The sequence below is a fragment of the Haematobia irritans genome, chromosome 5 (genome assembly GCF_050003625.1).
Source record: "Haematobia irritans isolate KBUSLIRL chromosome 5, ASM5000362v1, whole genome shotgun sequence".
NCBI classification, from domain to species: Eukaryota; Metazoa; Arthropoda; class Insecta; order Diptera; family Muscidae; genus Haematobia; species Haematobia irritans.
The window spans coordinates 172560579-172587961 of record NC_134401.1 but is presented as its reverse complement, the minus strand read 5'-3'; the positions used below and the strand labels follow the sequence as shown (position 1 = coordinate 172587961).

General features: G+C 34.3%; 1 protein-coding gene across 3 annotated transcripts; it reads right to left on the bottom strand.

The window, feature by feature from the left end:
• Nucleotides 1–612: 612 nt before the first annotated feature.
• LOC142240398 (uncharacterized) lies at nucleotides 613–27355 on the bottom strand. Of its 3 annotated transcripts, none has more exons than XM_075312111.1 (7): nucleotides 26888–27355; nucleotides 13539–13565; nucleotides 10895–11414; nucleotides 9924–10006; nucleotides 6339–6870; nucleotides 5853–6241; nucleotides 613–1688 (listed from the first exon to the last, which is right to left on the bottom strand). In XM_075312111.1, exons 3-7 carry the CDS (start codon nucleotides 11121–11123, stop codon nucleotides 1596–1598), a joined length of 1326 nt encoding a protein of 441 aa, XP_075168226.1. In that variant the 5' UTR covers nucleotides 11124–11414; nucleotides 13539–13565; nucleotides 26888–27355; the 3' UTR covers nucleotides 613–1595. The 3 variants fall into 3 exon arrangements, with proteins under 3 accessions (XP_075168226.1, XP_075168225.1, XP_075168227.1); XM_075312110.1 differs by having other exon boundaries at nucleotides 10895–11353; XM_075312112.1 differs by having other exon boundaries at nucleotides 10895–11353; nucleotides 27183–27355.
• Nucleotides 27356–27383: the final 28 nt, after the last annotated feature.

Sequence of the window (27383 nt, the reverse complement as noted above, 5' to 3'; positions counted from 1 at the left end):
TAACAAGTGTGTTTCCTTAAGTTTTGAAAGGATTGCATACTTCTTAGTACGAATGAACTAAAATATTTTTCTATGCCAAGTGTTGTTCGTATGTATGAAAAACTTTCTATTATAAAGGAAGTCGCAATTATCATTTTATAAGAAATTTTACTAATTTTGAGGAAACTTGGTTTTAGTTCGGTTTTTCTTTATTTTTACGAATGCTTTGTTATCGGTGAATAAAATTTTCTTTTTCAGTAGTAAATTCTTATACCCAGCGAAGAAAATAGTATGAGTAAAATTCCATGCCTTATTCTAGTTAATGAACTATTCCTAACTGCTTACAGTTTAGGATTTTTTTACTGAAACGAGTAAATTTTATTATTTTTCACAAAAATTTACCTTAATGGAAATAAAATGGATAAACTATATTGATGAAAATTTTTTCCTTTAGTTTCGAAGGCACTTTTTTCTGGGTGTACATTTTCCTTCTTGGTGGATTCATTTTGGTTTGAGTGTAGTTGCTCTGGTCATAGATTTAAATATTTTTGTTTTAAAATTGGAAAACTATTATCGGATAAAATAAACGCCAAACCATTACCCTTTCCCCAATAAGTAATAGAAATGCTCGCGTTGGTGAATGTTAATTTATTTAATCATTTTTATTTTTAATTTTTTTGTAAATACTAATATCTTTAGGTTTTAAGGTTTTGTTTTCATTTATTTTTAATTTGGATTTTTCAATGCATATGATTATAAAGTAGAAAAATATATATATACACAATACATATAAGTATGTACTAAAATGGTTAACGAAAAGTCAAAAATTTGTGATACTCTAGTAATGCATTACAATATGAGATCGTGTGAAGAATAAACCTAGAAACATTGACTCGTTAGTTAAGGCTGGCTTTCATTCGAACACGAATTCGTGGCTTAAAAGTGGCGCAGGCATGGATTTGATAACCATTCAACACCGAACTCTTTTTAATACGAATCTATTCGAAACTACTTCTATGATGCTAATTATACGAAGGGAAAAACAAGGATTTAATAATGTCTTGTAGCAAATATGATGCAAATCTATCAAAATTTATGATTTTTGTTTTTATTTTTATATTAATTTGTTTTAATAAAAGTGTTTGGCACCAAAGGAAAAAGACACTGAAAATGAAAATGTTAATATCAATTCATAAAATGTTGAAATAAATTTGTGAAATGCTGTTTCATTTAATATCAGCTGATCGTTTGTTTTAATTTCTTTGATTGTTAATTGAATCGTTTTTGGGGATTATTTTCCTTTTTGTGTGTGTGTGTTTGTTTTAATTACAGTCCAAATAGTACATCTATGCTTGGGGTTTTTTTGTTTTGGGTGCATTTCTACATCATCTGCATGTGTAGAGTACATTTGTATATGTATGCAGCTGTGAATGTATCAATGTATTAATTTATCTATGTATAATAAAGAAGAAGCACTGTCGTGATTCTATCCGATCTGGCTTTTGTTTTTGGTTTTGTAAAACTTTCTGATAAATTGTTATAAATAAATTCTCAGCTAATAATAGAACAAGATCGTTTCAATGGTTATCGATTCGTCCATTGTTTCGTCGTTCAATTTACAAAATATTACAGGCAGAGCCATGCATAACCTCGGTGATGAACATGGGTGTTCCAGCTCCCAAGCCACCATCGGTTTTCTGATGTTCGTTCTGAAAGTAAGCAAAGAAAAAAAAATATATAAATAAATGTTTTGTACTTTAAGGAAAAATTAAAAAAAGGGGTTTGCAACAAGAAGTCCCAGCAAATAAAGCGTCGCCAACAAATCAGTGAAAATGTTTTTTTTTTGATCCGGAAATGGTGCAAAATTGGCGCAGAAGCGGTGCATTTAACATGGGCTTGTCATAGGATGGATGTCCACCATTTCAACAGCCCTGAATTTGCATCACTTCTTAAGGTGTGATCCAAATTCAGTGTTTTGGATGTGCACTAAAAAATTTTGTGAAATATTGCCAAATAAATAATTTATATAATTTTGTATGACTTTTTATGCATTCTCACGGTTCTCACGCTTGTCTGAGACGTTTGACTTCAAAAATTTGCAAATTTCTAGAATTTTTTTTCGATAAAATTTTAATAATTTGCACCATTTTATTATGTCTTACTCTGTTTTTCACTAATTTCAAATAAAACAAGTTACAATTACTCATTAAAAATATGAAAAAAACGAGTTATAAAAAATTGAGTTAAATGGACTTCCTCTGTTCTTAAAATAAAGAACATCTTTGGGAGGACATTTTTGGAAGTGCTTTTTTGCCTTTAGAAGAACTTCCAAATTTATTTGCTGGGGTTTTATTTTTAATCTCCCGGTGTTTCAGTACACACAAAAAAGTTAACCAGGGCATGTAAGCCAATTCAATTCTTAGTTCTATTATTATGTTTTGGTTAAATTTTTTTGTGTACCTTAATTAAATGAAGTATAAAGATTTACTTAATTCGTATGTCCCACAAAAAAGTTCAGAATTTCTTGAAATAAATTTTGTCACAAATGCAGTTATCTTGAACTTTGTATGGCACTAAAGACATTTTTGCTCCAATATTTTCCTCAAACTACGAAATTTTCTTTAACACATGAATAAATAATGTCTAATAAATATTCTCGAATTTGTCAAAAAAAAATTTTAAATAACGACGGCATTTGCAATATAGTTTAACATTTTCTAAAATTCATCTACATTTTCCTAAACTTTTCCTAAACTTTAAATAATTTATTATTTATCAAGTAGAAACTATTTTTTTTTTAATATTCAATTAAAAACTTAATTGATTCAACTATGTATGGAATTTAAAGAAACAATCACAAAACTTAATTATATGAAGTAATTATTTAATTAAGATCAATTATTTTTTCAATTTCTATGATTGAAGAAATTACAATTAAAAACCAAGTATATACGGCCGTAAGTTCGGCCAGGCCGAAGCTTATGTACCCTCCACCATGGATTGCGTAGAAACTTCTACTGAAGACTGTCATCCACAATCGAATTACTTGGGTTGTGGTAACACTTGCCGATGGCAAGGTATCTTAATACTTCCTAACACCGTAATATATACCACATAGTCCATACGACGTATATATTAAACTAAAAAAGGCCATTTAAATACGTATATAATTAAGTTTAAAGTTTCTATAGAAATAAAATTTTGGGAAAATAAAATTTTGACAACATTTTCTATAGAAATAAAATTTGGAAAAAAATGTCTATAGAAATAAAATTTGGAAAAAAAAAATTCTATAGAAATAAAATTTTGACAAAATTTTCTATAGAAATACAATTTTGACAAAATTTTTTATAGAAATAAAATTTTGACAAAATTTTCTATAGAAATAAAATTTTGACAAAATTTTCTATAGAAATAACATTTTGACAACATTTTCTATAAAAATAAAATTTTGGTAGATTATTTTTGGCTCAACCATGATTATGAACCGATATGGACCAATTTTTGTGTGATTGGGGATCGGCTATATATAACTATAGACTGATATGGACCAATTTTGGCATGGTTATTAGCGGCCTTATACTAAGATTTCAACCGGATCGGATGAATTTTGCTCCTCCAAGAGGCTCCGGAGGACAAATCTGGGGATCGATTTATATGGGGGCTATATATAATTATGGACCGATATGGACCAATTCTTGCATGGTTGTTAGAGACCATATACTAACACCACGTACCAAATTTCAACCGGATCGGATGAAGTTTGCTCCTCTAAGAGGCTCCGGAGGTCAAATCTGGGGAACGGCTTATATGGGGGCTATATATAATTATGGGCCGATGTGGACCAATTTTTGCATGGTTGTTAGAGACCATATACTAACACCATGTACCAAATTTCAGCCGGATCGAATGAAATTTGGTTCTCTTAGAGGCTCTGCAAGCCAAATCGGGGGATCGGTTTATATGGGGGCTATATGTAATTATGGACCGATATGGACCAATTTTTGCATGGTTGTTAGAGACCATATACTAACACCATGTACCAAATTTCAGCCGGATCGGATGAAATTTGCTTCTCTTAGAGCAATCGCAAGCCAAATTTGGGGGTCCGTTTATATGGGGGCTATACGTAAAAGTGGACCGATATGGCCCATTTGCAATACCATCCGACCTACATCAATAACAACTACTTGTGCCAAGTTTCAAGTCGATAGCTTGTTTCGTTCGGAAGTTAGCGTGATTTCAACAGACGGACGGACGGAAGGACATGCTCAGATCGACTCAGAATTTCACCACGACCCAGAATGTATATACTTTATGGGGTCTTAGAACAATATTTCGATGTGTTACAAACGGAATGACAAAGTTAATATACCCCCATCCTATGGTGGAGGGTATAATAATAGGATCAATTAATTTCGTGATTGCAGAAAAAAATATTTTTTCTGTACATTGAAATTATTAAAATTCACCACAAAAATTGTGAAAATCTTCCATTTACAAAATCATCCTGGCTTACACAGAAAAAAATTTACGAAAATTTTTCCAATTAAAGTCTTAATTGAGTTTATTCAATTAAAAATTTAATTGATTCAAAAAATTTTTTAATTGATACAAAAATCAGTCACAAAAGTTCATAGCATCAGTTAATTTTTTAATTGACTTTCTGTGATATAAGACAATCCAATTAAAAAACTAATTGGATCAATTAATTTCGTTATTGAATTGAAAATTTGTCTTTGTGTGTATGAGGTCCATTTCCACATTCCACAATAAAAATTGTCGCATCTGGACCTTTTAATTTAATTGATTCAACAAAATTTTTAATTGAAACAAAAATCAATCACAAAAGTTTATAGCATCAGCTAATTTTTTAATTGACTTTCTGTGATTGAAGACAATCCAATTAAACAATTTATTGGATCAATTAATTTCGTGATTGAATTGAAAAGTTTTCTTTGTGTGTATGAGGCCCATTTCCACATTCCACAATAAAAAATTTCGCATATGGACCTCAGAAAATCCTAGAGTTAATATTAAGTAGCTTATCCATCCTCAACGTGGGATTATTTGATACGGTGTATGGTCCTTCGGAGTTATTAGACCTTACCTGGATCAACAGACCTCAAGGAAAATTCTGTCTCTGTTCTCAAATTTCATAACTTCGAATAAATATGTTGAGCGACGGAGTTCATTTTTATCTCAATGGCTACGTCAATCAGCCAGAGGCATTGCAAATTTTATCAATGCATAAAAAAGCCGCATTTTGGTGCGTTTAGTGGGTTGGTGGCATCATTGGACCGTACTTCTTCAAAGATGATGCGAATCCGTAACGTAATTGTGAAAGGTGAGTGCTATCATGAGACTTGACGTACATGACATGTGGTTTCAAGAAGACTGTACTACATACCACACAGAGCCCGCGAAAGCGGATGGACCATTTGAGGCACAGTCGCGGTCAACACATGTATGAAACCATCTTCAAACATTAAATTATATGGGCCGTACCATTGATTCAAATAAATATTTTGTCAATTTTATATGTTTTGCAAAAATTTCCTATAATTCTTAACTGACACTTTAAATGTATGTTGGTTTTTGTGAATTTTGTCCAAAGCTTATGGAATTTGCTATACCCACATTCCCACATGCCAAATCACTTAATCCCGGCCCACTGTCTTCCATTTTCTTTCAAATTACATTTTCTCAACGCAAGTTCGTAAATATTTCTTCCTATCTGTGTTATATATTATTTCCTTTTTCGCAAAAGAATTAATTTTGTGTCACATCTGTATCATAAACCCTCTTGAATATTCTTATAAATCTCTATGCCTCAGCATCCGTTTCCTACGTTTCTATATCGTTCAACCTACATCATCAAATTCACAATCAAAGTAATGACTTTGACATTCCATGCAACGGCAACCGTCTGACATTTTGCACGTTATGCCGCATTGTTTGGCCAGATCCTTGTAGATTTCCTTGGAGGATTTATTGCTGATTATTTCCGGTGTCAGCGAACGTTCCAACTGTTGCTGATAATACTGCTGCTGTTGTTGATTGTAGCTAAGCTGTTGTTGTTGTTGCTGCTGCTGTTGCTGTTCACCACTATCACACTGGAGACTCTGATGGGAGCTGGATTGTTGATTCATTTCCCAGTGATGGTGTTCACTGGTACATGATTCATTGCATTCACCTGAATTGCCATCGTTGTCGTACATCTGCTGGTGGTGACTTTGATAATCATCGTCATAGTGTGAGGCTGAAATTGGAGGGATATAAGAAAATTTTGTATTAAAAGTTTTAAATATTTTCGTAAAGAAAATTAAAGAAATCTGAATTGAATTAATTTAACTTACCATCATTACAATATACTACTCCATGATTCATTAAGGGATCATAAAAATCATTATTCTGATTATGTTCACCTTGTCCCCCACCGCCCGAACACGAGGCTGACCCATCGCTATACTGTTGACAATTGCCTGTGCAGCTGTTATCGACCATCTGCTCCCGTTCGTGATCCGATGATGAGTCTGTCATAGTTTCACCCAATAACAACTCTTGGGAATCTATGGATTCTTTGCGATCGTCGTCAGGATTGTTCTCGTCTCCTATGTCGTTGCCGTCGTTGTTGTGTTTATCTTCACTGCGATTTGCCAAATGATCGTTGTTGCACAGTGTCTCTGAATGATTTGTATTAGTGGTTGTTGCCACTTCGATGTTGTTATTGTGAATGTTAGTATTATGGTAGTTGTTGTTGCTTTGCGTGAGATAGTTCTCTTGACAATTGGGATCGGTACAGGGTAATTCGTTGAGGCTTAATTGTTCCAGTTCATTCAAATGAATCTGATCGTCGTTGCTAATGCCAGCGTTGGCCAATTGTCGTTGCTGTTAGTACAAGAAAAAGATGTAAAACAATTTTTGGAGAGGAGAGAGAGAAGAAATTATGGGATGAATTGATTGAAGGGAATTTTATAAAAATATTTGGTAAGTTTTCATTTTCAGTAATGCCTGTCTCTAGATTATTGTTTGCTTTTTCTAACATGCCAAATTTATAATTATATTTAATTTAAATGGGAAATTTCTGTCGATTTCGTTTCTGCAAAAAAAATGCCTAATAGTTTTTCAATCATTTTCCTTTCGCCCATATTATTTGCTAATTTATAATAAAAGGTGATACGGTCAAAATTTGGTCAATATAAACTTGACGTATTTCTTTCAATTTTGCATTTAAAAAACCTGAACACCCCTCATTTTGAAGGTGTGTGTGTGTAGAATGTTGCTCCTATTTTGATTTTGGAATTCACTCTTCAGTTGTCAAAATGCCGTCCAAGCAAGAAGAGCAGCGTATCAAAATTTTGCTCGCGCATCGCGAAAATCCGAGCTACTCGCACGCAAAGCTGGCAAAATCGCTAAAAGTTGCCAAATCAACCGTTACAAATATAATTAAAGTGTTTGGGGAACGTTTGTCGACAGCCAGGAAGTCTGGATCGGGGGGAAAGTCGACAGCCAGGAAGTCTGGATCGGGGGGAAATCGAAAACCGGAAGCCGCTGAGACGACAAAGAGAGTTGCCGGTAGTTTCAAGCGAAACCCTAACCTCTCTCTCCGAGATGCCGCAAATAAGCTGGGTGTATCGTCTACAACCGTGCATCGAGCCAAAAAACGAGCCGGACTATCGACTTACAAGAAGGTAGTGACTCCAAATCGCGATGATAAAGAAAATACGACGGCCAAAGCGCGATCCCGGACGTTGTACACGACGATGCTGACGAAGTTTGGTTGCGTGGTAATGGACGACGAAACCTACGTCAAAGCCGACTACAAGCAGCTTCCGGGACAGGAGTTTTATACGGCAAAAGGAAGGCGAAAGGTAGCAGATATTTTCAAGCACATAAAACTGTCAAAGTTCGCAAAGAAATATCTGGTTTGGCAAGCCATCTGTACCTGTAGCTTGAAAAGCAGCATTTTCATAGCTTCCGGGACTGTCAACCAAGAAATTTACGTGAAAGAGTGTTTGAATCAACGTCTGCTGCCTTTCCTGAAGAAACGCGGTTGTTCCGTACTGTTTTGGCCGGATTTGGCATCTTGCCATTACGGTAAAAAGGCCATGGAGTGGTACGCCGCCAACAACGTGCAGGTGGTTCCCAAGGACAAGAACCCGCCCAACACGCCAGAGCTCCGCCCAATTGAGAAATACTGGGCTATTGTAAAGCGGAACCTAAAGAAGACCAAAAAACTGCTAAGGACGAGCAGCAGTTCAAGGCAAACTGGCTTTCTGTGGCGAAGAAGGTGGACAAGGTGGCTGTACAAAATCTGATGGCAGGTGTCAAGCGTGAGGCCCGGCAATTTGGATTTGGCGAAAGCCTAACTGAATATTTTTCCTGAATTTTATACTAATTGAACTTGAAAAAGAAATTTAATTTGATTTTTTAAATAAACGATTTCACCGATTTACACGCGTTTTCCCTTGGCCAAATTTTGACCGTATCACTCTTTATTGTGAGAGCTCTTAATTCCAAAATTATATTTTGTAGCCAATTATGAAATTTGGCATTTTCTTTTTTTGTAAAAATTGCACACTTTTTTATCATTTTGCCCGGAAAATGTACATTTTATGTCCATTTCTAAAAAAAAAACTTTCAAAAGTGCGAAAAGGCTTCGAATTCTGTTGTGAAAATAGTGCCACGCGAAGAGGCAAATTGCGGACACATTCAGCACTACCGACAAACGAGAGTGCTGCAATTGCCCTGATTGCTCCTTTGAATACTTTTCTGCCCGCTGAAATGGTAGCATTTTTAGGTTGCTGGTAACATTTCAAAAATGCGCATTCTGTACAGACAAAATGTAGGCAAAGCACATTTTTCAGAAAAGAAATCACCATTAGCTGAATAAAGTCAAAAAATATTGATGTTCATTCTGTAAAATAAATTTAATAAACGTTATTTCAATGATTTGATTTTTAAACCCTAGACAGTCCTATTTAAAATTTGCAAATTTTATTATTAAGAGGCAAGTTCGGGGAAAATATTATTTCACCCTCAGAACCGTTCAATTGGCCGTCTAGATAGTGCGATTTAACTAGAATGACTAAAAAGTCGGAGCTTTTGAAAGTCGGGGTTTCTCGGTTTTAAAAACCGGAATTTTTTCCAAACCCGGTGGACGGTGTTTTTTAAACAAATAATCGGTTCAACCGGTCTATTTTCTATTTTTATGGCCTGTTCCAAAGCGAAATTTTTACCCGCATTGGTAAAAATTTGAGGTAAACTGAGGTTAGTATAATTTCACTATCCCAGGGGCTGGTAAGAATTTTGACATTTGTTGTACATTCTGGACATTTGGCATAGTTTGATTATCTCAAACCAAAAAAAAGTAGTTATATTTCTTAAAGAAATGAGTACAGTAAACTAGCCATTTTTCTCTCACCATAGAAAATTGATACCTCACCATAGCAAAAAATTCGAGCAGGCCCTTATTGTCACAAAAAATCAACGAAAAAATAATGCGATCATTTGTTAAGAGTTGGACACATAGTTTTAATTTAAATGTACGTTGCACCTACTTGGAAGTATTTTCATTACAGTTTATTAAACAAGAGTATACCAAAATAGAACTGAGCGAGTTGAGGCGCAGTCTCGGCAAACATTATATGAACTGTATTATCGATTCAAATATATATTTCATACATTTTCTGAATTTTATGCGATTTTTGAAAAATTTTCCTATTGATCTTAGAAAAACACCCTTTATTAGCTCCAAGATCTTTACTTATTATTATCGAACTGTGAATCGGAAGATTCTTGTTGTTGAGACTTGTTTCTCCATTCGTTCGTTTCGTGACAATTTCTTATAAATTTGACATGTAAAGCTTCATTTAATTCGCTGCATTATCAGAAAAAACTGGCATCACTGACCTATTTTGCAATATTCATTGGTCATTTACCTCTTCTAAAACATGTTCGTATGTTGGTGGTGGTGTGGTGGGGATATTCTCTCCTTGAATCGTCTGATTCTGGTTTATAAAGCCTGCAAATGTTTCACATGAAGTGAAGATGAAATCATTTGTTCTTCTATTTCTCTTGATATAAAAAATGTAGACATTCATTTAGGGTTTTGCATGTGTGTCTGTGAATGTATTTGTGTGTTGAGTGAGTGAGTGAATGTGCACCAAGAAAGAGAGTGAGTTGAAGAGGTTGGCTGTTTGACCAAAATTCATTGTGACAAAGAGTTGAGGGTGGTGTGGTGTGGTTGGGTTGGGGACATGGTGAATTGTGTTTGTTAATGCGAGTATTTAGAGAAAACACAAGTGCAAACTTAGATGTAAACATTTGGTTTTTTTTTGTTGGTTTTTCTTTTTTTTGGAACAAAATGAGGTATGAAAAAAAGAAATCAGAGATTTGTGTACATTAAGTAAACTAAAGTTGTTCTTTGTTTGTCTTATTTTGGGCATCTTTTGCCATATCCTTTTTATCAAATGGTCGGGGCAACGAACGAAAGCTATTTTGTGAAATACAAATGGTTTTGTTTTTCATTCGTTTCTTGGGTAATTTATGATGTAGATAATGATTCTGAGGTTGCGAAACGATGATGATGATGATGTTGGTGATGATGATGTTGATGACGCTGTGACGACGATAATGATGTGCTGGTTTCCCAGTGATGATTGATGCTTAACGGTGTTCTAGTGTGGCTGGTTGTTTAGTTAATTATGTGCTAGTTTGTGCAACACACATTCATCCATTTCAATTCTCAACAGTTTGTTGGTCCTCGGTGAAATTCTTTGTCTACACACACACACACAGACTCGCTCTTTGGCACGCACACACATACTCATATACATAGATACAATTGACAACACCGATAGTAGTAGTAATTGATACATGAAATTCATTTTAAGACTTTTTTGCTTCTTACCCATTCTCACAGTGTTGCCCTTGGCTGGCAGCAAAAGTTTGCGTTCACTTGTATTTAACGATACCAGACTATTACAATCCACCGAATCTATGGTCGAGCTACTGGCACCAATTGCTCCGCTTGTTTGATGATTAAGCAATGCCTCATTTACCTGAGGATCTTGAGGATCATGTTCCTGCGAGGTACTACGTGAACTTCCCATACGAAATTTAAGTTTAAAAGGAGCCATGGTTTCGTTGTTACTATGCACTACTTCTGGTCGTCGTCGTAGTCCTTTCTTCGTTGACTCTAATTGGCCTGGATCGAAAGTCTTGTTTTTGTTGTTGTTTTTTTTAGAGGAGTGGGAGTAGTGAGGGATTTAAGGAATTTTCTGCTATGTCTTTTTCTTTATACATTAAAGTCTAGAGATATGTTTTATGGTTCTTTTCTCTGTGTCTTTGTCTTTTTTTATATTCACAACTACAATTATTAATTACATAGAATACAACAACAAAGAGGAAAAAGGAAGATAAAGAACAAACTTTAAAAAAGGGGGATAGAGTACAGTTAAAAATTATGAGAAATATACACATACATATATGTATCATGAGTGAAGGTATAATTGCATTTCGTTTCTTATTGAGTGTTTTTATTTTTTTAATAATGGATTAGAGTGGTATATGAATCTATGTAGATTATATTGTATTTCTCAGAGATCAAAGATCATGATGAGATAGTTGAAATTATGTATGCATTTCAATACCTACAAATAGATGGAAGACAATAGTGATGGTAATTTGGGAGAGTTTTGGGGTGATTGTGAATGACACTCTCCCAAATATGTTTTAGCTGTGAGAGCAAGTTTCACAAAGAGGCATAAAAGAACAACAGAGAAGAATCTCCAAAAAAAAAAAAAAGATTTTTTCAATAAGGATTTTGATTGAAGAGAGACTGATATTGAATTAAAAAATTTAATTGTTTAATTAAACCGAATTAAACTATTCTTTTTAATTTACTTTTACTTACATCATATAGGAAATATTATTGTAATTTATAGGGCCTATGCCAATTAGTTAAAAAGGTGAAAATAAGCGCTGTTATAGACATAATCATAAAGTTTTCATTAATTTATTAATCTCAAAATTGGGAATACAGTTTAGTTTAATCTTCCCACGAAGTAGTTCACTTTTCTCATATTTTATTTTTTCTGTGTAATTGAGATAAACCCTCAAAATTGCAAAATTTTTGCTATATGATGTAAGCAAAAGTGCAATGTGCAAGAAAAATATATAAAATAAAACCCAAAATCATACATCCAAAAAAAAAGAGAACCCACCGTGGAAGGAAATGTAGGTTTATTTTAGAAAATTTTAACTAAAATAGTTTTCTAATTGCAACATGTTACAAATAAGTTAATACTTTTTGTCAAATTGAAGAAAATTTATTTAAAAATAATTAATCTTTTTCTCTTGTTTAAGAAAATTTCATATGTAGAAAGAAAAAATTGGATTTAAAAATTATTAAAATGTCTTTAGCGCTATACGAAGTTCATGACAGGTACAATTTTAGTAAAATTTACTCATTTGAGAGACTTATGAATTCAATTTAAGCAAACTTCTGCCATTTTAGGAAAATATGAACTATTTTATTTTGTAGTAAAATTGTGCACTATATTTGTATAAAATTTCTTTCTTATTTTTGGTTCACGTCATTAAAGTTAGCAAAAAATTATTCAAATAAAGAACATTTACTCATATTGTGCAAAATTTAACTAAAATCAACTAATCTTCAGGAACTAAAATAAAGTTCAGTTGGCATTAGAGTCCCTTTTTTCTGTGTGTATAGTTAATAAACTTATGTTATGGGCAGAAAATAATTCAAAGAAGCAAACAGGTCAATCGCAGCATTCTCATTTGTCGGCTGTGGTGAAAATGCCCGCAATTTGCCTCTTTGCGTGGCACTATTTTCACAACAGAATTCGAAGCATTTTCGCACTGTTTTTTTTTTTTTAGAAAAGAACCTAAACAGTTTATTTTCCGGGCAAAATGCAATAAATATGCGCATTTTTTACAAGAAAAGAAAACACCATTAAATGTTAGGTTATGAGGTCGTTTTCGAATGACTTCTGTAATGGGTATTAAATAAATATTAATGGACTGAATAAGTTTAGTTTAATTAATCGATTCAATCAATTTCCGTCACTGAAGCCAATTTTCATAAAAATTGGTACAAATTAATACCTTATGACATCGCTTGAATATGAATTCTTCTCTTACAAAGAGAAGATTTTTAACGAACTTTAGTACACTCACTTTAAAAATGGACTTAATCCACTAAATAAATAACTAATAAAACCTTTATATTTAAAAATGATCCAATGTCATCAAAATGCCAATAAAACTACATAGTCCACAAGGAAATCCTCAAACGGCAAGTCATATTAAATAATGTCACTTTTGTTTTCTATATTTGCTCATATTGATTTCAACTTTTCATAGTATTGAATTAATTATTATTCTCTGTTAAGCATCTTTGTGAAATTTTGCTTATCATTGATGGGCATGGGATTTGTTTGGATGATGTTCATTTGCAATTTTTGCATGCATGCATGAATAATTTATTTTGTGTAAATGAATTCTCGTGAGACATTAGTGAAATTTCTTACCGATTGATGAACAAATTTACAACCAATCTGCAATGAGAGAAAAATTCTGGAGTTATTTAAATTCATATTTCTTGTTTTGATTTCAGCTTAAAACCATTGCGTTCACTAAACTACACAAAAAAAATTTTCTGATTCAATCACGAAATTAATTGATCCAATTAATTTTTTAATTGAAATTTCTTCAATCACGGAAATGATAGTATCAATTAAAAAATTAATTGACAGTCAATTAAAAAATTAATTGATCTAATTAAATATTTAATTGATACTATTAATTTGTGTGATTAATAGTATCAATTTTTAAGATTTTAATTGGAAAAATTTTCGTGAAATTTTTTTCTGTGTACAAGAGTAGTTTACGCAACAGCGGAAAAGTATATTTGTAAAAATTTATTGTGGCCAAGCCCTATAGACTGCAAGACGGTTGGATGGACAGCCGTTTCAGAGTTACCACATTCCTCATTAGCATTGTCTACTTGCAGAAAAACTACCAACCAATTATCCGAATAAATTCGGGTAATTCACTAAACCCAATGTAAATTACACTCGAACCTCCTGAAAAAAGGTTTTCGATAGTAGGCTTTGCCTAAACAAATTTTTGTACAAATAGTACACTTTTCCTTTGCCAAAGTCAAATCATCCATTTCACTTAAAAAAATTCACGAAAATTTTTCGAATTAGTTTTAAAAAATATTCAATAAATAATTTTATAGATTCAACAAATTTTTTAATTGAAAAAAAAAATGAATAGTATCAATTAATTTTTTAATTGGATCAATTAATTTTTTAATTGATACTATCATTTCTGTGATTGAAGATATTTCAATTAAAATTTAATATTTTTTGCGTGTTGAGTGCAGTTATTTAAATTCCATAGAAAAGTTGAATGGGATTGGATGTAGAATTATTTAATATCGAATCAATTATTTGAGACAAGAACCGCTAGAAATATATATGAAATTTTCATTGTATTTACGAATTTAAGACTTTTTTGAAATAAATTTATTCCAAATTTCCTTTAACGAAAAAGTTATTTAGAGTGATAAAGATGCAATATAAAAAAAATATTGAAAGATTAAATTTTAGATCCATGGAATTTTTTTTCGGAAATTTGCAAGGGGAGTTAAAAAGTAAAAGTGGATATAGGACGTTAGCTCGGGCCTAAGGGCTGGGTTTTATGTCAGAGGAAGTCAATTATATTTGGACCAATTTTGTGGGTTGATTTGCAGGCATTTCTAGAGAGACAGAGAGAGTAACGCACTTTTTATATGCTAAAAACCTTGCTGGGACATAATTTTGAAAAATGTAAATTGATTATTTTAGTTTTTGAGGCTGTAGAATACTGCTCTGAAAATTCCGTGAGCTCAGTTGGGTTTAAGGTATGGGCAATTATAGTCATGTATTACATTTTCACCACTGCAATTTCAGCCAGATCGATAGCAACAAAGACTGTTGTTAAACCAATTTTTAGTGATGGCACTGAAACGACATTTGATTCCATGCCAATAACTCAGTTTTGCTATTTGTTTAATATGAGAGAAAATGTATACAATCGATAACAACGTTCTAACGATGACAATCTTTTTGGTGTTCGGTCGAAACTGTGATTGAACCCACGACCTTATGTATGCAAGGCAGGCATGCTAACTATTGCACCACGTTGGTATTTCTTACGGAAGCAGAATATAAATGATCGATAATAAATCCTCACGGAATTTCGCTTAGTAATGAATTTCTTATGGAAAGCTAGAGGTCCAAAAAGAGGTATGAATCTCATATAGGTAGCACAAACTTCACTAGAGTTGGATGCAGGGCACAAAGGTTACTTTTTTGGGTGTATATTAAGGGCGTTTTCGTTTCGCAAAAAATATGTTGCCTTGGTGTTACACTACTTTTTCCCTCATTGTATTTTCGCCCAAATGATAGTGTCATTTCAAAGTTATTATTAATTCATAACATTTTGAGGGATACAGGATCCAAAATCTATGACAGTGTCCTTCATATGTGGCAATCAATTTCGAGAATGTTGCACCTTTTTTCCCAATCGAAATCGCCATAAGTTAAAATTCCGCTTATTGTATGTCCTAAATAAATTTGCAAATTTGATTTTCAAAAAAAAAAAAAATGTTTAAAATGTTTTATCCCCAGGGTTTTCAAGGTAATTTTCTTGATATACAAAAATCCTTTCCTCATATCCATTACATGGAAATGGTTAAAATGTCTCAAGTTTCCATATACCAGGCTATTTTATTATTCCTTTGTGTATCGCTATTGTCCTTATTTTTGCTTGTCTAATTTTCTAAGTTAAACAATTGAATTTACTTACAATTGTGTTCTTGGAGTCAATCCGATGCATAGGCATTTCAATGAATAACAGCCTCCATTAACATTGTTGTCTGGCAATTCATTGGAAATTGGAACCAAGCCTCTTTTGGCTTGTCATCATACAATTGTCAATAGAGTCCTTTCCATATCATTCAATCATTTCGTATGTACATATGTGTGTGTGTGTATAGGTTCCTTTCATCTGTTTTTGCCTTTTCTAAGGCAAATAAGGATTTTGTAATTCAAGCATGGAATCGAATAAATTTATTCAGCATCAATTTAATGTGCAAGTAAACATCAATATTAGCAAATACATATACAATAAACATAGAACCCTTGATTACAATACACACACATGTGGTACAATCTACGTGTAATAAGAGAGTGGATGGGTGTGCAGTTGGGTTCAGAGAGTAGTGGTAGGGAGTGTTGAATATCTCATTTTCTATATCAATCCCTTTATTAGTGTAATATAAATACTAAGCACAGTGTTTTCTTGGTGGTCAAAAAGTGATCATATATGCTATGAGCCAGAAGCAAGGGTTTCTGGCTCTAGTATGCTAAGAGCTAGAAGCAAGAGTTTTATCCTGATTTGCTTGAAATTTAGCAAAAAAAAAGGACAATTGATAGTATCGTTAAGTGTGCTAAATTTGATAGAAATCGGTTTAGATTTAGATATATGTTAGCTCCCATATAGTAAATGCTTTTCCGAATGGGGCTAATATAGCCAAAATACCCAAATTTTCCTTGTAAAATCGTCATTGTAAAGTCAAAAAATTATGAAAGTGAATCAAACTGAAATTTTCCTATACCTCTAGTACATATCTATCGAACGATAAATCATAAATGCACTTTTGCGAAATTGCATAAAAATGGCTTTAGATTTAAATATTCCCGTATTTGTTTTTTTAAGTCAAGAGATTTCATGGAAGTCTAAAAAAAAATTTTAAAATATATAGAACCTAACAAATTTGAAAGATTTGAATTCGTATCGAAAATGTGGATCCACAAAGTGGTGCAGGGTCATGCCCAAAATTAAGACTTTCTTTACTTGTACCCACCACCATAGAATGGTGACGTGGGTATAATAAGTTTGTCATTCCGTTTGTAACACATCGAAATATCGATTTCCGACTATATAAAGTATATATATTCTTGATCAGGGAGAAATTCTAAGACGATATAACGATGTCCGTCTGTCTGTCTGGCTGTCAGTCTGTTGTAATCACGCTACAGTCTTCAATAATGAAGCAATCGTGCTGAAATTTTGCACAAACTCGTCTTTTGTCTGTAGGCAAGTCAAGTTCGAAGCAGTAGTTTTTATCCAATTTGCCTAAAATTGGAAAACTAGAGGTATTTAAGGACCATAAAGAGGTGTGCCAAAAATGGTGAGTATTGGTCCATGTTTTGATATAGCCCTCATATAGTCCGATCTCCCGATTTTATTTCTTGGGCTTCTAGAATCCGTAGTTTTTATCTAATCTGCCTGAAATTGGAAACCTGGCGGTATTTTAGAACCAAAAAGAGGTGTCCCGAAAATGATTAGAAGCCCAAGAAATAAAATCGATCTCGCGATTTTATTTCTTGGGCTTCTAGAATCCGTAGTTTTTATCTAATTTGCCTGAAATTGATAACCTGGCGGTATTTTGAACCAAAAAGAGGTGTCCCGAAAATGATTAGTATCGGTTCATGTTTTGATATAGCCCTCATATAGACCGATCTCCCGATTTTATTTCTTGGGCTTCTAGAATCTGTAGATTTTATCTAATTTGCCTGAAATTGGAAATCTAAAGGTATTTTAGGACCATAAAGGGGTGTGTCAAAAATGGTGAGTATCGGTTCATGTTTTGGTATAGGCTCCATATAGACCGATCTCCCGATTTTACTTCTTGGACTTTTAGAATCCCTAGTTTTTCTGAAATTGATAACCTGGCGGTATTTTGAACCAAAAAGAGGTGTCCCGAAAATGATTAGTATCGGTTCATGTTTTGATATAGCCCTCATATAGACCGATCTCCCGATTTTATTTCTTGGGCTTCTAGAATCTGTAGTTTTTATCTAATTTGCCTGAAATTGGAAATCTAAAGGTATTTTAGGACCATAAAGGGGTGTGTCAAAAATGGTGAGTATCGGTTCATGTTTTGGTATAGGCTCCATATAGACCGATCTCCCGATTTTACTTCTTGGACTTTTAGAATCCCTAGTTTTTCTCCAATTTGCCTGAAATTGGTAATCTAGAGGAATTTTAGGACTATAAAAAGGTATGCCGAAAATGGTGAGTATTGGTCCATGTTTTGATATAGCCCTCATATAGACAGATCTCCAGATCGTACTTACTTAAATTTGCCTGAAATTGGAAATCTATAGGTATTTAAGACTAGACCGATATCCCGATTTCATTTCTTGCACAGAAAAAAATTTCACGAAAATTTTTCCAATTAAAATCTTAATTGAGTTTTGAAAAATATTCAATTAAAAATTTAGTTGAATCAACAAATTTTTTAATTGAAATAAAAATCAATCACAGAAATTAATAGTATCAATTAATTTTTTAATTGGATCAATTAATTTTTTAATTGACTGTCAATTAATTTTTTAATTGATACTATCATTTCTGTGATTGAAGACATTTCAATTTAAAAATTAATTGGATCAATTAATTTCGTGATTGAATCAGAAAAATATTTTTTTGTGTGTGGGCTTCTAGAATCTGTAGTTTTTATCTAATTTGCCTGAAATTGGAAATCTAAAGGTATTTTAGGACCATAAGGGGGTGTGTCAAAAATGGTGAGTATCGGTTCATGTTTTGGTATAGCCTCCATATAGACCGATCTCCCGATTTTACTTCTTGGACTTTTAGAATCCGTAGATTTTATCCAATTTGCCTGAAATTGGTATTCTAGAGGTATTTTAGGACTATAAAAAGGTATGCCGAAAATTGGGAGTATTGGTCCATGTTTTGTTATAACCCTTATATAGACCGATCTCCAGATTTTACTTCTTGGGCTTATAGAAACCGTAGTTTTTATCCGATTTGTCTGAAATTGGTATATTAGGACCATAAAGAGATGCGCCGAAAATGGTGAGTATCGGTCTATGTTCTTGTATAGCCTCCATAACACCGATCTCCCGATTTAACTCCTTGGGTTTCTAGAAACCGTAATTTTTATCCGATTTGCCTGAAATTGCAAATATACTGGTATTTTAGGTTCACAAAAACGTGTATCGGATTAAGTTTTTATGGGTCCATTTGGTAAGGCCTCCATATAGACCGATTTCACTTTTTGAGGGTATAGAAGGTGTACTGATAATGAAAATTGCTAGAAACTGAATGTATAATTTCCAGATTTTACTTCTCGTAATCATTTAAATAATGGGGGTAAAAATCTAAAGATTTTAGATTTCAAATCAAGGCGTTATTTCGTTGTTGTCTTGCACACTTACAAGCGATGTTTATAATTCCTCTAAAACTCTAACATATATGGTTCTTACAAATCGTTGATAGGTAAAATCTTTAAATTTATCTTAGGGAAGTGTACTGGTTGAACTGATCTGCTTGTCATCAAACCCCCCTGAAATTTTCGCAGGTAGTGGGTATTTAAGATTCCTGGCCGAACTTACTGCTTTCTCTACTTGTTTTTTAAATAAATATGTCCATAAATCCTAAATGCTCTCCGCTATTTTATTACTTTTAACATTTAAAATGTTTGGGATGCCTCTTTCGTGCGCTAGACACATCTCAAGCTCATTTATCAACAACAAAATAGGTCTCACAAGTACAGCACCATTGAGAGAAAGTTTATATTTTTTTAATAACTTTCATTCCTACACTCATAAAAAAAAGTTAAAGAAAACTTCAAGCCTATTTTAACCATAGAAATGCCTTCGATAAACTGTCAATAAATAGTTTTGCATATGGACACTACTCTATATATCTACCCTTTGTAAGAGCACCCACTGTGCAAAGTATTTGCATTCATCATTCCTTGAATGATAGACAAGCTATCCAATATTGGAAAAATAATATGAATAATATTGAAATCACCGTAATGTACACATAAATCATCTAACTGTAGTGTAGTTTATAAGGCCTTGAGAATAAAAGCCTTTTTGGAGAAACAAACCTTTAAACTATCATAATAAATAGGGCTCTTGGATTCCAGGCATATTAAGTATCAGTCAGTCTCTTTTATTAGGCGCTGGTCCTGGATGAAGTAAAATCTATTCATAAGATTGTTTTGTTCGTCACTACCCATAATAATGCGGAAAATATGACATCAACATTAACGAAGATAAATAAACTGATCACTCCCCCTGGTCGCCCTCCACCACACATACACTCATCCTCATTCACTAACACATATGGTGTGGAAACACGATGCGCCACATATTGAAAGAATGTACAAAGGACCACATAACCACTCCTCCGCTCAAACACTGACATATATTCTTGTGAATTGGAATGAAAAGAAACTGAATGAAAAAGTTCAAATTACAAAGACATCAATGCTGTTGATGAGTTTCTTTTCACAAAGAATACCACGAAACACACTAATCACGAAGGGGACAGGTCTGATGGCAGCAGTTGTGGTCACATTGCTAGTGTTGCATTCCAGGTATTCTATCGAAAGTTTAGTAATAATTTTCACACAAAAATGATGAATGAATGGAAAAACAAACACAAAGAGATTTATCTATTGAATATTCATATATCATATTTAATTGTGGAATGTTGTAACTCCATATTATACAAAAGAATAAAGTTGAATAAAGGAGACTACACCGGGACCTATTACATTCGCATTGGAATCTTGGTGAAGTAGCATGTTGAATATTTTCAGAAAAATCTCAACGAAAAATTCTTCATTTTAGTTTATGAAAATTAATTGATATTATTGATTAGTTGATATTCGTTAAATTTTGCCAAATGTGAGAATTATTATACCCTCCACCATAGGATGGGGGTATATTAACTTTGTCATTCCGTTTGTAACACATCGAAATATTGCTCTAAGACCCCATAAAGTATATATATATATATATATATATATATATATATATATATATATATATATATATATATATATATATATATATATATATATATATATATATATATATATATATATATATATATATATATATATATATATATATATATATATATATATATATATATATATATATATATATATATATATATTCTGGGTCGTGGTGAAATTCTGAGTCGATCTGAGCATGTCCGTCCGTCCGTCTGTTGAAATCACGCTAACTTCCAAACGAAACAAGCTATCGACTTGAAACTTGGCACAAGTACTTGTTATTTATGTAGGTTGGATGGTATTGCAAATGGGCCATATCGGTCCACTTTTACGTATAGCCTCCATATAAACGGACCTCCAAATTTGGCTTGCGGGGACTCTAAGAGAAACAAATTTCATCCGATCCGGCTGAAATTTGGTATATGGTGTCACCATATGATCTCTAACAACCATGCAAAAATTGGTCCACATCGGTCAATAATTATATATATCCCCCATATAAACCGATCCCCCGATTTGGCTTTCGGAGCCTCTAAGAGAAGCAAATTTCAACCGATCCGGCTGAAATTTGGTACATGGTGTTAGTATGCGGTCTCTAACAACTATGCAAAAATTGGTCCACATCGGTCCATAATTATATATAGCCCCAATATAAACCGATCACCAGATTTGACCTCCGGAGCCCCTTGGAAGAGCAAAATTCATCCGATTCGGTTGAAATTTGGTACGTGATGTCAGTATATGGTATCCAACAACCATGCAGGAATTGGTTCATATCAGTCCATAATTATATATAGCCCCCAGATTTGACCTCGGGGCCTTTTGGAGAAGCAAAATTCATCCGATCTGGTTGAAATTTGGTACGTGATGGTAGTATATGATATTTAACAGCCAAAAGTGGTCCATATTAGTCCATAATCATATATAGCCCCTATATAAACCGATCCCGAGATTTGGTTTTGGAGCCTCTTGGAGGAGCAAATTTCAGCCGAGTCAGTTGAAATTTGGTACATTGTGGTAGTATATGGCCGTTAACAACCATGCCTAACTAGGTCCATATCGGTCTATAGTTATATATAGCCCTCACATAAATCGATCCCCAATCACACAAAAATTGGTCCATATCAATTTCATAATTGTATATAGCCCCCATATAAGCGACCCCCATATTTCAATTCTGGCTCTCTACCACTTATGGACTAACTCACAATTTAGAAAACGATGTTAAGAAGTATTAAGATACCACAACCCAAGTAATTCGATTGTGGATGACAGTCTTTCGTAGAAGTTTCTATGCAATCCATGGGTACAGTGCCTGGCCGAACTTACGGCCCTATATACTTGTTTTAATTAGTTTTTGCTTTTAAATCAACTAAAAGCGAGAAAAAAGTATTCAGAATTCACTTTTCGTTTGTCAAAAGTCAAATTATCGATAATTAACTTGAATGAGATATGACCTAACGATCGACCACTTTTGCTATTTGTCCGCTAGAGAAATTATTCCTGTAGTATAAAACATTTATGACCCCTAGTCGAAAAATTGCGACAAGTTATTTTCTCTTGAAGCCAACTTCATTAAGGGAATTCTGCATTGGCCGGAATAGATACTCGTAGAAGTCCTACACTATGGATTATTTACAAAGCTTTACCAAAGACTGTCAGCCAAAATCTAATAAAAATATAGAGCCATCGTGGTGCAATAGTTAGCATGCCCGCTTTGCATACATAATGTCGTGGGTTAATCCCCAGTTTCGACCGAACACCAAAAAGTTTTTCAGCGGTGGATTATCCCCTCTCAGTAATGCTGAGTGTTTTAAAGCTTCTCTGAATGGTTTCATCGCAATGTGGAAGCCATTCGCACTCGGCTATAAAAAGTAGGTCCCTTGTCATTGAGCTGAACATGGGATCAAACAGCACTCAGTGATAAGAGAATTTCACCACTGTGGTATCACAATGGACTGAATAGTCTAAGTGAGTCTGGAATGTCGGGCTGCCACTATACCTAACCAAACCTAATACAAATATAGACGGATTTTTAAATGGCTACTAAAGGGCATATACATCCCATTCCTAATTTTAACCGAATTGGCAGAACTTTGCTCCTTCAGGTGGCCCCATAAGTGAAACCTAGTGCAATTTTATTGCTTTTCAAAATATTCCTCATTAAGATCTATAAATTTTTCCATAAACGGTGATACGGTCAAAATTTGGTCAATATAAACATGACGTATTTCTTTCAATTTTGCATTTAAAAAACCTGAACACCCCTCATTTTGAAGGTGTGTGTGTTGAGAAATACTGGGCTATTGTCAAGCGGAACCTAAAGAAGACCAAAAAAACTGCTAAGGACGAGCAGCAGTTCAAGGCAAACTGGCTTTCTGCGGCGAAGAAGGTGGACAAGGTGGCTGTACAAAATCTGATGGCAGGTGTCAAGCGTGAGGCCCGGCAATTCGGATTTGGAAAAGCGAAAGCCTAACTGAGTATTTTTCCTGAATTTTATACTAATTGAACTTGAAAAAGAAATTTAATTTGATTTTTTAAATAAACGATTTCACCGATTTACACGCGTTTTCCCTTGACCAAATTTTGACCGTAGCACCCTTTACGTTGAACCAATTTTCGAAGTACTTTTGCCATTCTGATTGAGATATCTCCAAAACATGCAGTCTTAACACATCAATCGCTTCTTATGGTGTCGAAAATCGTGATCTTCCATTTTATTTTTTACCATTCAATGCCAAGTCAACATTATACCCCGGATGACCCATCAAATCAATGTTTTGAGTAGTAAAGAGTGATCCGTTTTCGGCGGTTGGTTTTCCTTAAATAGCAAACAAATGGTTGTGTATCACTTAGAATTGACTGTTCAGCGTTGCTTTAGTGGAACAATTGGGACACGTCCAGTTTTTGCGAAAAAACAGGAGGTCATTTGCTTGGACCAAGACCATCCAAATCCAAGACCAACTTTTGTTGGATTTTAATGGTCTTGGAACATCTATACATTTTCTTTAGGACTCACGCGTAAATCTACGATTTATCACCTGTCACGACGTCACAGGCGCGTTTTGAAGCATCACGCTCGTATATTTGGAGCATTTATTTCCACCAATCGGTACGAGCCTTTTTTTGTGAGTGATTGACAAAATTTGTGGGATCCAACGAGAACAATTTTTTTTGACGATCAAATGCTCATGCAATTTTGAATGTATGCTGGTCCCACTAATGTCCAATGTTGTCCCAAACTCACGATAGGTCACATGACGATCTTGTAATATCAGTGAGCGCTTCCGGAAGAACAACCGAATTTGGACGATCTTCAAGAAATTCGTCTTGCAGTAAAGGTTAGGTTAGGTTAGGTGGCAGCCCGATGTATCAGGCTCACTTAGACTATTCAGTCCATTGTGATACCACATTGGTGAACTTCTCTCTTATCACTGAGTGCTGCCCGATTCCATGTTAAGCTCAATGATAAGGGACCTCCTTTGTATAGCCGAGTCCGAACGGCGTTCCTCATTGCAGTGAAACCACTTAGAGAAGCTTTGAAACCCTCAGAAATGTCACCAGCATTACCGAGGTGGGATAATCCACCGCTGAAAAACTTTTTGGTGTTCGGTCGAAGCAGGAATCGAACCCACGACCTTGTGTATGCAAGGCGGGTATGCTAACCATTGCACCACGGTGGCTCCCTTGGAGTAACTAAGACCTCGGTTGAATTCGGATCGGAAGCGTTTTCTCAGTTCTACAAGCTCTTTCTTCTTTCTTAGTGCACGCTTTATGAAATTTTTGTTAAGTTTTATGGTAGCAAATTCTAGTACTAGACATGGCATAACCCCACACCCATCAACGAGCAATAAGGCCGAGTACCCAAATATGCCTTAGCCATTTTCGCAATCACTCAAATTCAAAAATTTGACCGTTTTATGCTACATTAATAATTTTTTTTGGAAACATCGATAAAGTACTTGATGGAGATTCATCGCCAAAAATTGAATTAAGTTCGTCGTCGAAAGTTGTAAAAAATCAATGTTCACGACGAAAATGTTCACGATTTAATTGAATTTTTTTGAGCGAGACAAATCTTTTAACGAACAGCTCTCGAATGTCAAAACGTTCTGAATACGTATAACCTCAAAAATGTTAAGCAGCTGTCAGTTAACAGATTGCAACATTATGGTTGCCCAATTCAGAAGTATAAAAGGCAATCTTCGTACCATCCGAACCATATCAATAACAACTTTTTCCGCCACGTTTCAAGCCGGTAGCTTGTTTCGTACGGACGGACGCACATCGTTATATCGATTCAGAATTCCACCCTGACCAGGAATTTAAACTTTATGGGGCCAGAGACCAATATTTCGATGCTTTGCAAACGGAATGACTAAGTTAGTATTCCCCCATCACATGGTGGAGGTTAAAAAAATATTTGTAGGACAATAAAAATTCTACGTTAAAGTGTCGTACTTTTAAAAAATATTTTTAATTTACTCTTTTTCTAAAATTTTTGGATTTTTCGAAGTGTGGTGCTAGGTTAGGTTAGGTTAGGTGGCAGCCCGATGTATCAGGCTCACTTTGACTATTCAGTCCATTGTGATACCACATTGGTGAACTTCTCTCTTATCACTGAGTGCTGCCCGATTCCATGTTAAGCTCAATGACAAGGGACCTCCTTTTTATAGCCGAGTCCGAACGGCGTTCCACATTGCAGTGAAACCACTTAGAGAAGCTTTGAAACCCTCAGAAATGTCACCAGCATTACTGAGGTGGGATAATCCACCGCTGAAAAACTTTTTGGTGTTCGGTCGAAGCAAGAATCTAACCCACGACCTTGTGTATGCAAGGCGGGCATGCTAACCATTGCACCACGGTGGCTCCCAAGTGTGTTGCTAAGATGCCATCTTTACCAATATGTCTTCAATTTAGAATCAGTAGTGTGCCTATACAACAGTTTTCTCGACACTTTAGCATATTCAACAGCAATGTATAGTACATTTATATCGAACAGCAGAACATTAAAGACACTGTTAATCATTTTCTGAAACATTTGAGTGCTAATAAATCATCTTCAAATTTTCTCATATTGAGGAGATTGAATATTGAGTATCATATATTGAAAAAAAAACATGTGTTTGGATTTTTTTTTGCACAATAGTGTTCCTTCAGCATTTATAGACATACACATTCTTTTTTTCCATTCGACATTTGTTGGAACATGAAAATCCTCCTTGATGTTGTGGACCGGCAATTCTATGAGGGATAGGTTTTACTCCCATTGCAATTTTCCTTGTATAGCATATGGTGAATAAATCCAGATTTTCTTTAGGGAATCGTGAATCATTGCTATTTTATTACCCACCACTGCACATCAGCTGAGGAGTCACAAAAAAAAGTATACGAAACACCGAGAAGAACAAGAATTCAAGAGAAGAAAAAAGAAAAAACATGGATGAAGATAGGGAGAGTGCATTTTTATGAGCTCGACAAGGGAATACGGTGGCTATTCGAGATAGTAGACAAACACTCAGTTTGAAATACACACACACACACATACGCACATGTACACTCAAGAAACAAACACGTACAAACACCCAGGCGACATACATAAACCCAAACACCGAGGGAGTAAACGAGTACTGGTTTGAAGAGTGCCTGAAGTATAGGGTCTGGTGGAGTGGTGAGGAGAAGGCAGTGGAGTGGAGAGGAGGGTTTGTATATGTGGTCTACAATTTGGCCTTAGGTGAAACTACTTTTGTTCCAGCTGAACAACAATAACGACAACAACAAAAAAAGACAGTTTCCTCATGAATGAAGATTAAAATGTAGACTTTTATGAGAAGTCCTTGGAAAAGGAACTTTGTCTGGTTCATCTAGAGGCAAAACATTCACTCAGTCAGTCAGCATAATGCAAGTACTTGAAATTTTCTTTCAAGACCCTATAGTCGTTTCGTAGTTTTTTAACATTCTCAAGTTCTCTGCAGTACTTACCTGTTCACAAGTGCTTGCTTGAAACCATCAAGGACTTGCTGATTCAGCTATTCCTCTATGCCAAAAACAAAATTCGTTCAGGCAATTATTTTTTTTTTTATGTTTTTTCACCACATTTAAAGAATCACACAATTTTCAATTTTCTCTTCGGATTCAATAGAAAAAGCACACACATATGGATTTATTTTATTTTTCTTTGGCTTATTTTGTTAAAATTCATTTTGCCTTAGATTTTTCTTTAATGATTCATTTTTTTTTGGGTATCTCCTTTAATCCTATGGAAAAGTGTGCTCACCGTTCACTGGTCTGCGAGTATTTATTATGTATTTTTTTCGAATATCCTCTCCAATCGTCTGTCAATCGATGTTTTGGTTACCATCCTTTAAAGCTTTTCCTACTGCGCACATTTTTTGGGTATCCAACGGAGAATCCTGCCAAGAAAGTTTGTTTTGTTTTGGAATAGGAGGGTGTTTGGTTTTTTTGCATGTTGCTACAA

Coding starts and splice junctions, on each gene's coding strand:
- LOC142240398 (XM_075312111.1), bottom strand. CDS start 11,123: ATGGCTCCTTTTAAACTTAAATTTCGTATGGGAAGTTCACGTAGTACC. Junction 10,007..10,894: donor GGGCAACACTGTGAGAATGG/GTAAGAAGCAAA, acceptor AAACATTTGCAG/GCTTTATAAACCAGAATCAG. Junction 6,242..6,338: donor AGTAGTATATTGTAATGATG/GTAAGTTAAATT, acceptor CTCCAATTTCAG/CCTCACACTATGACGATGAT.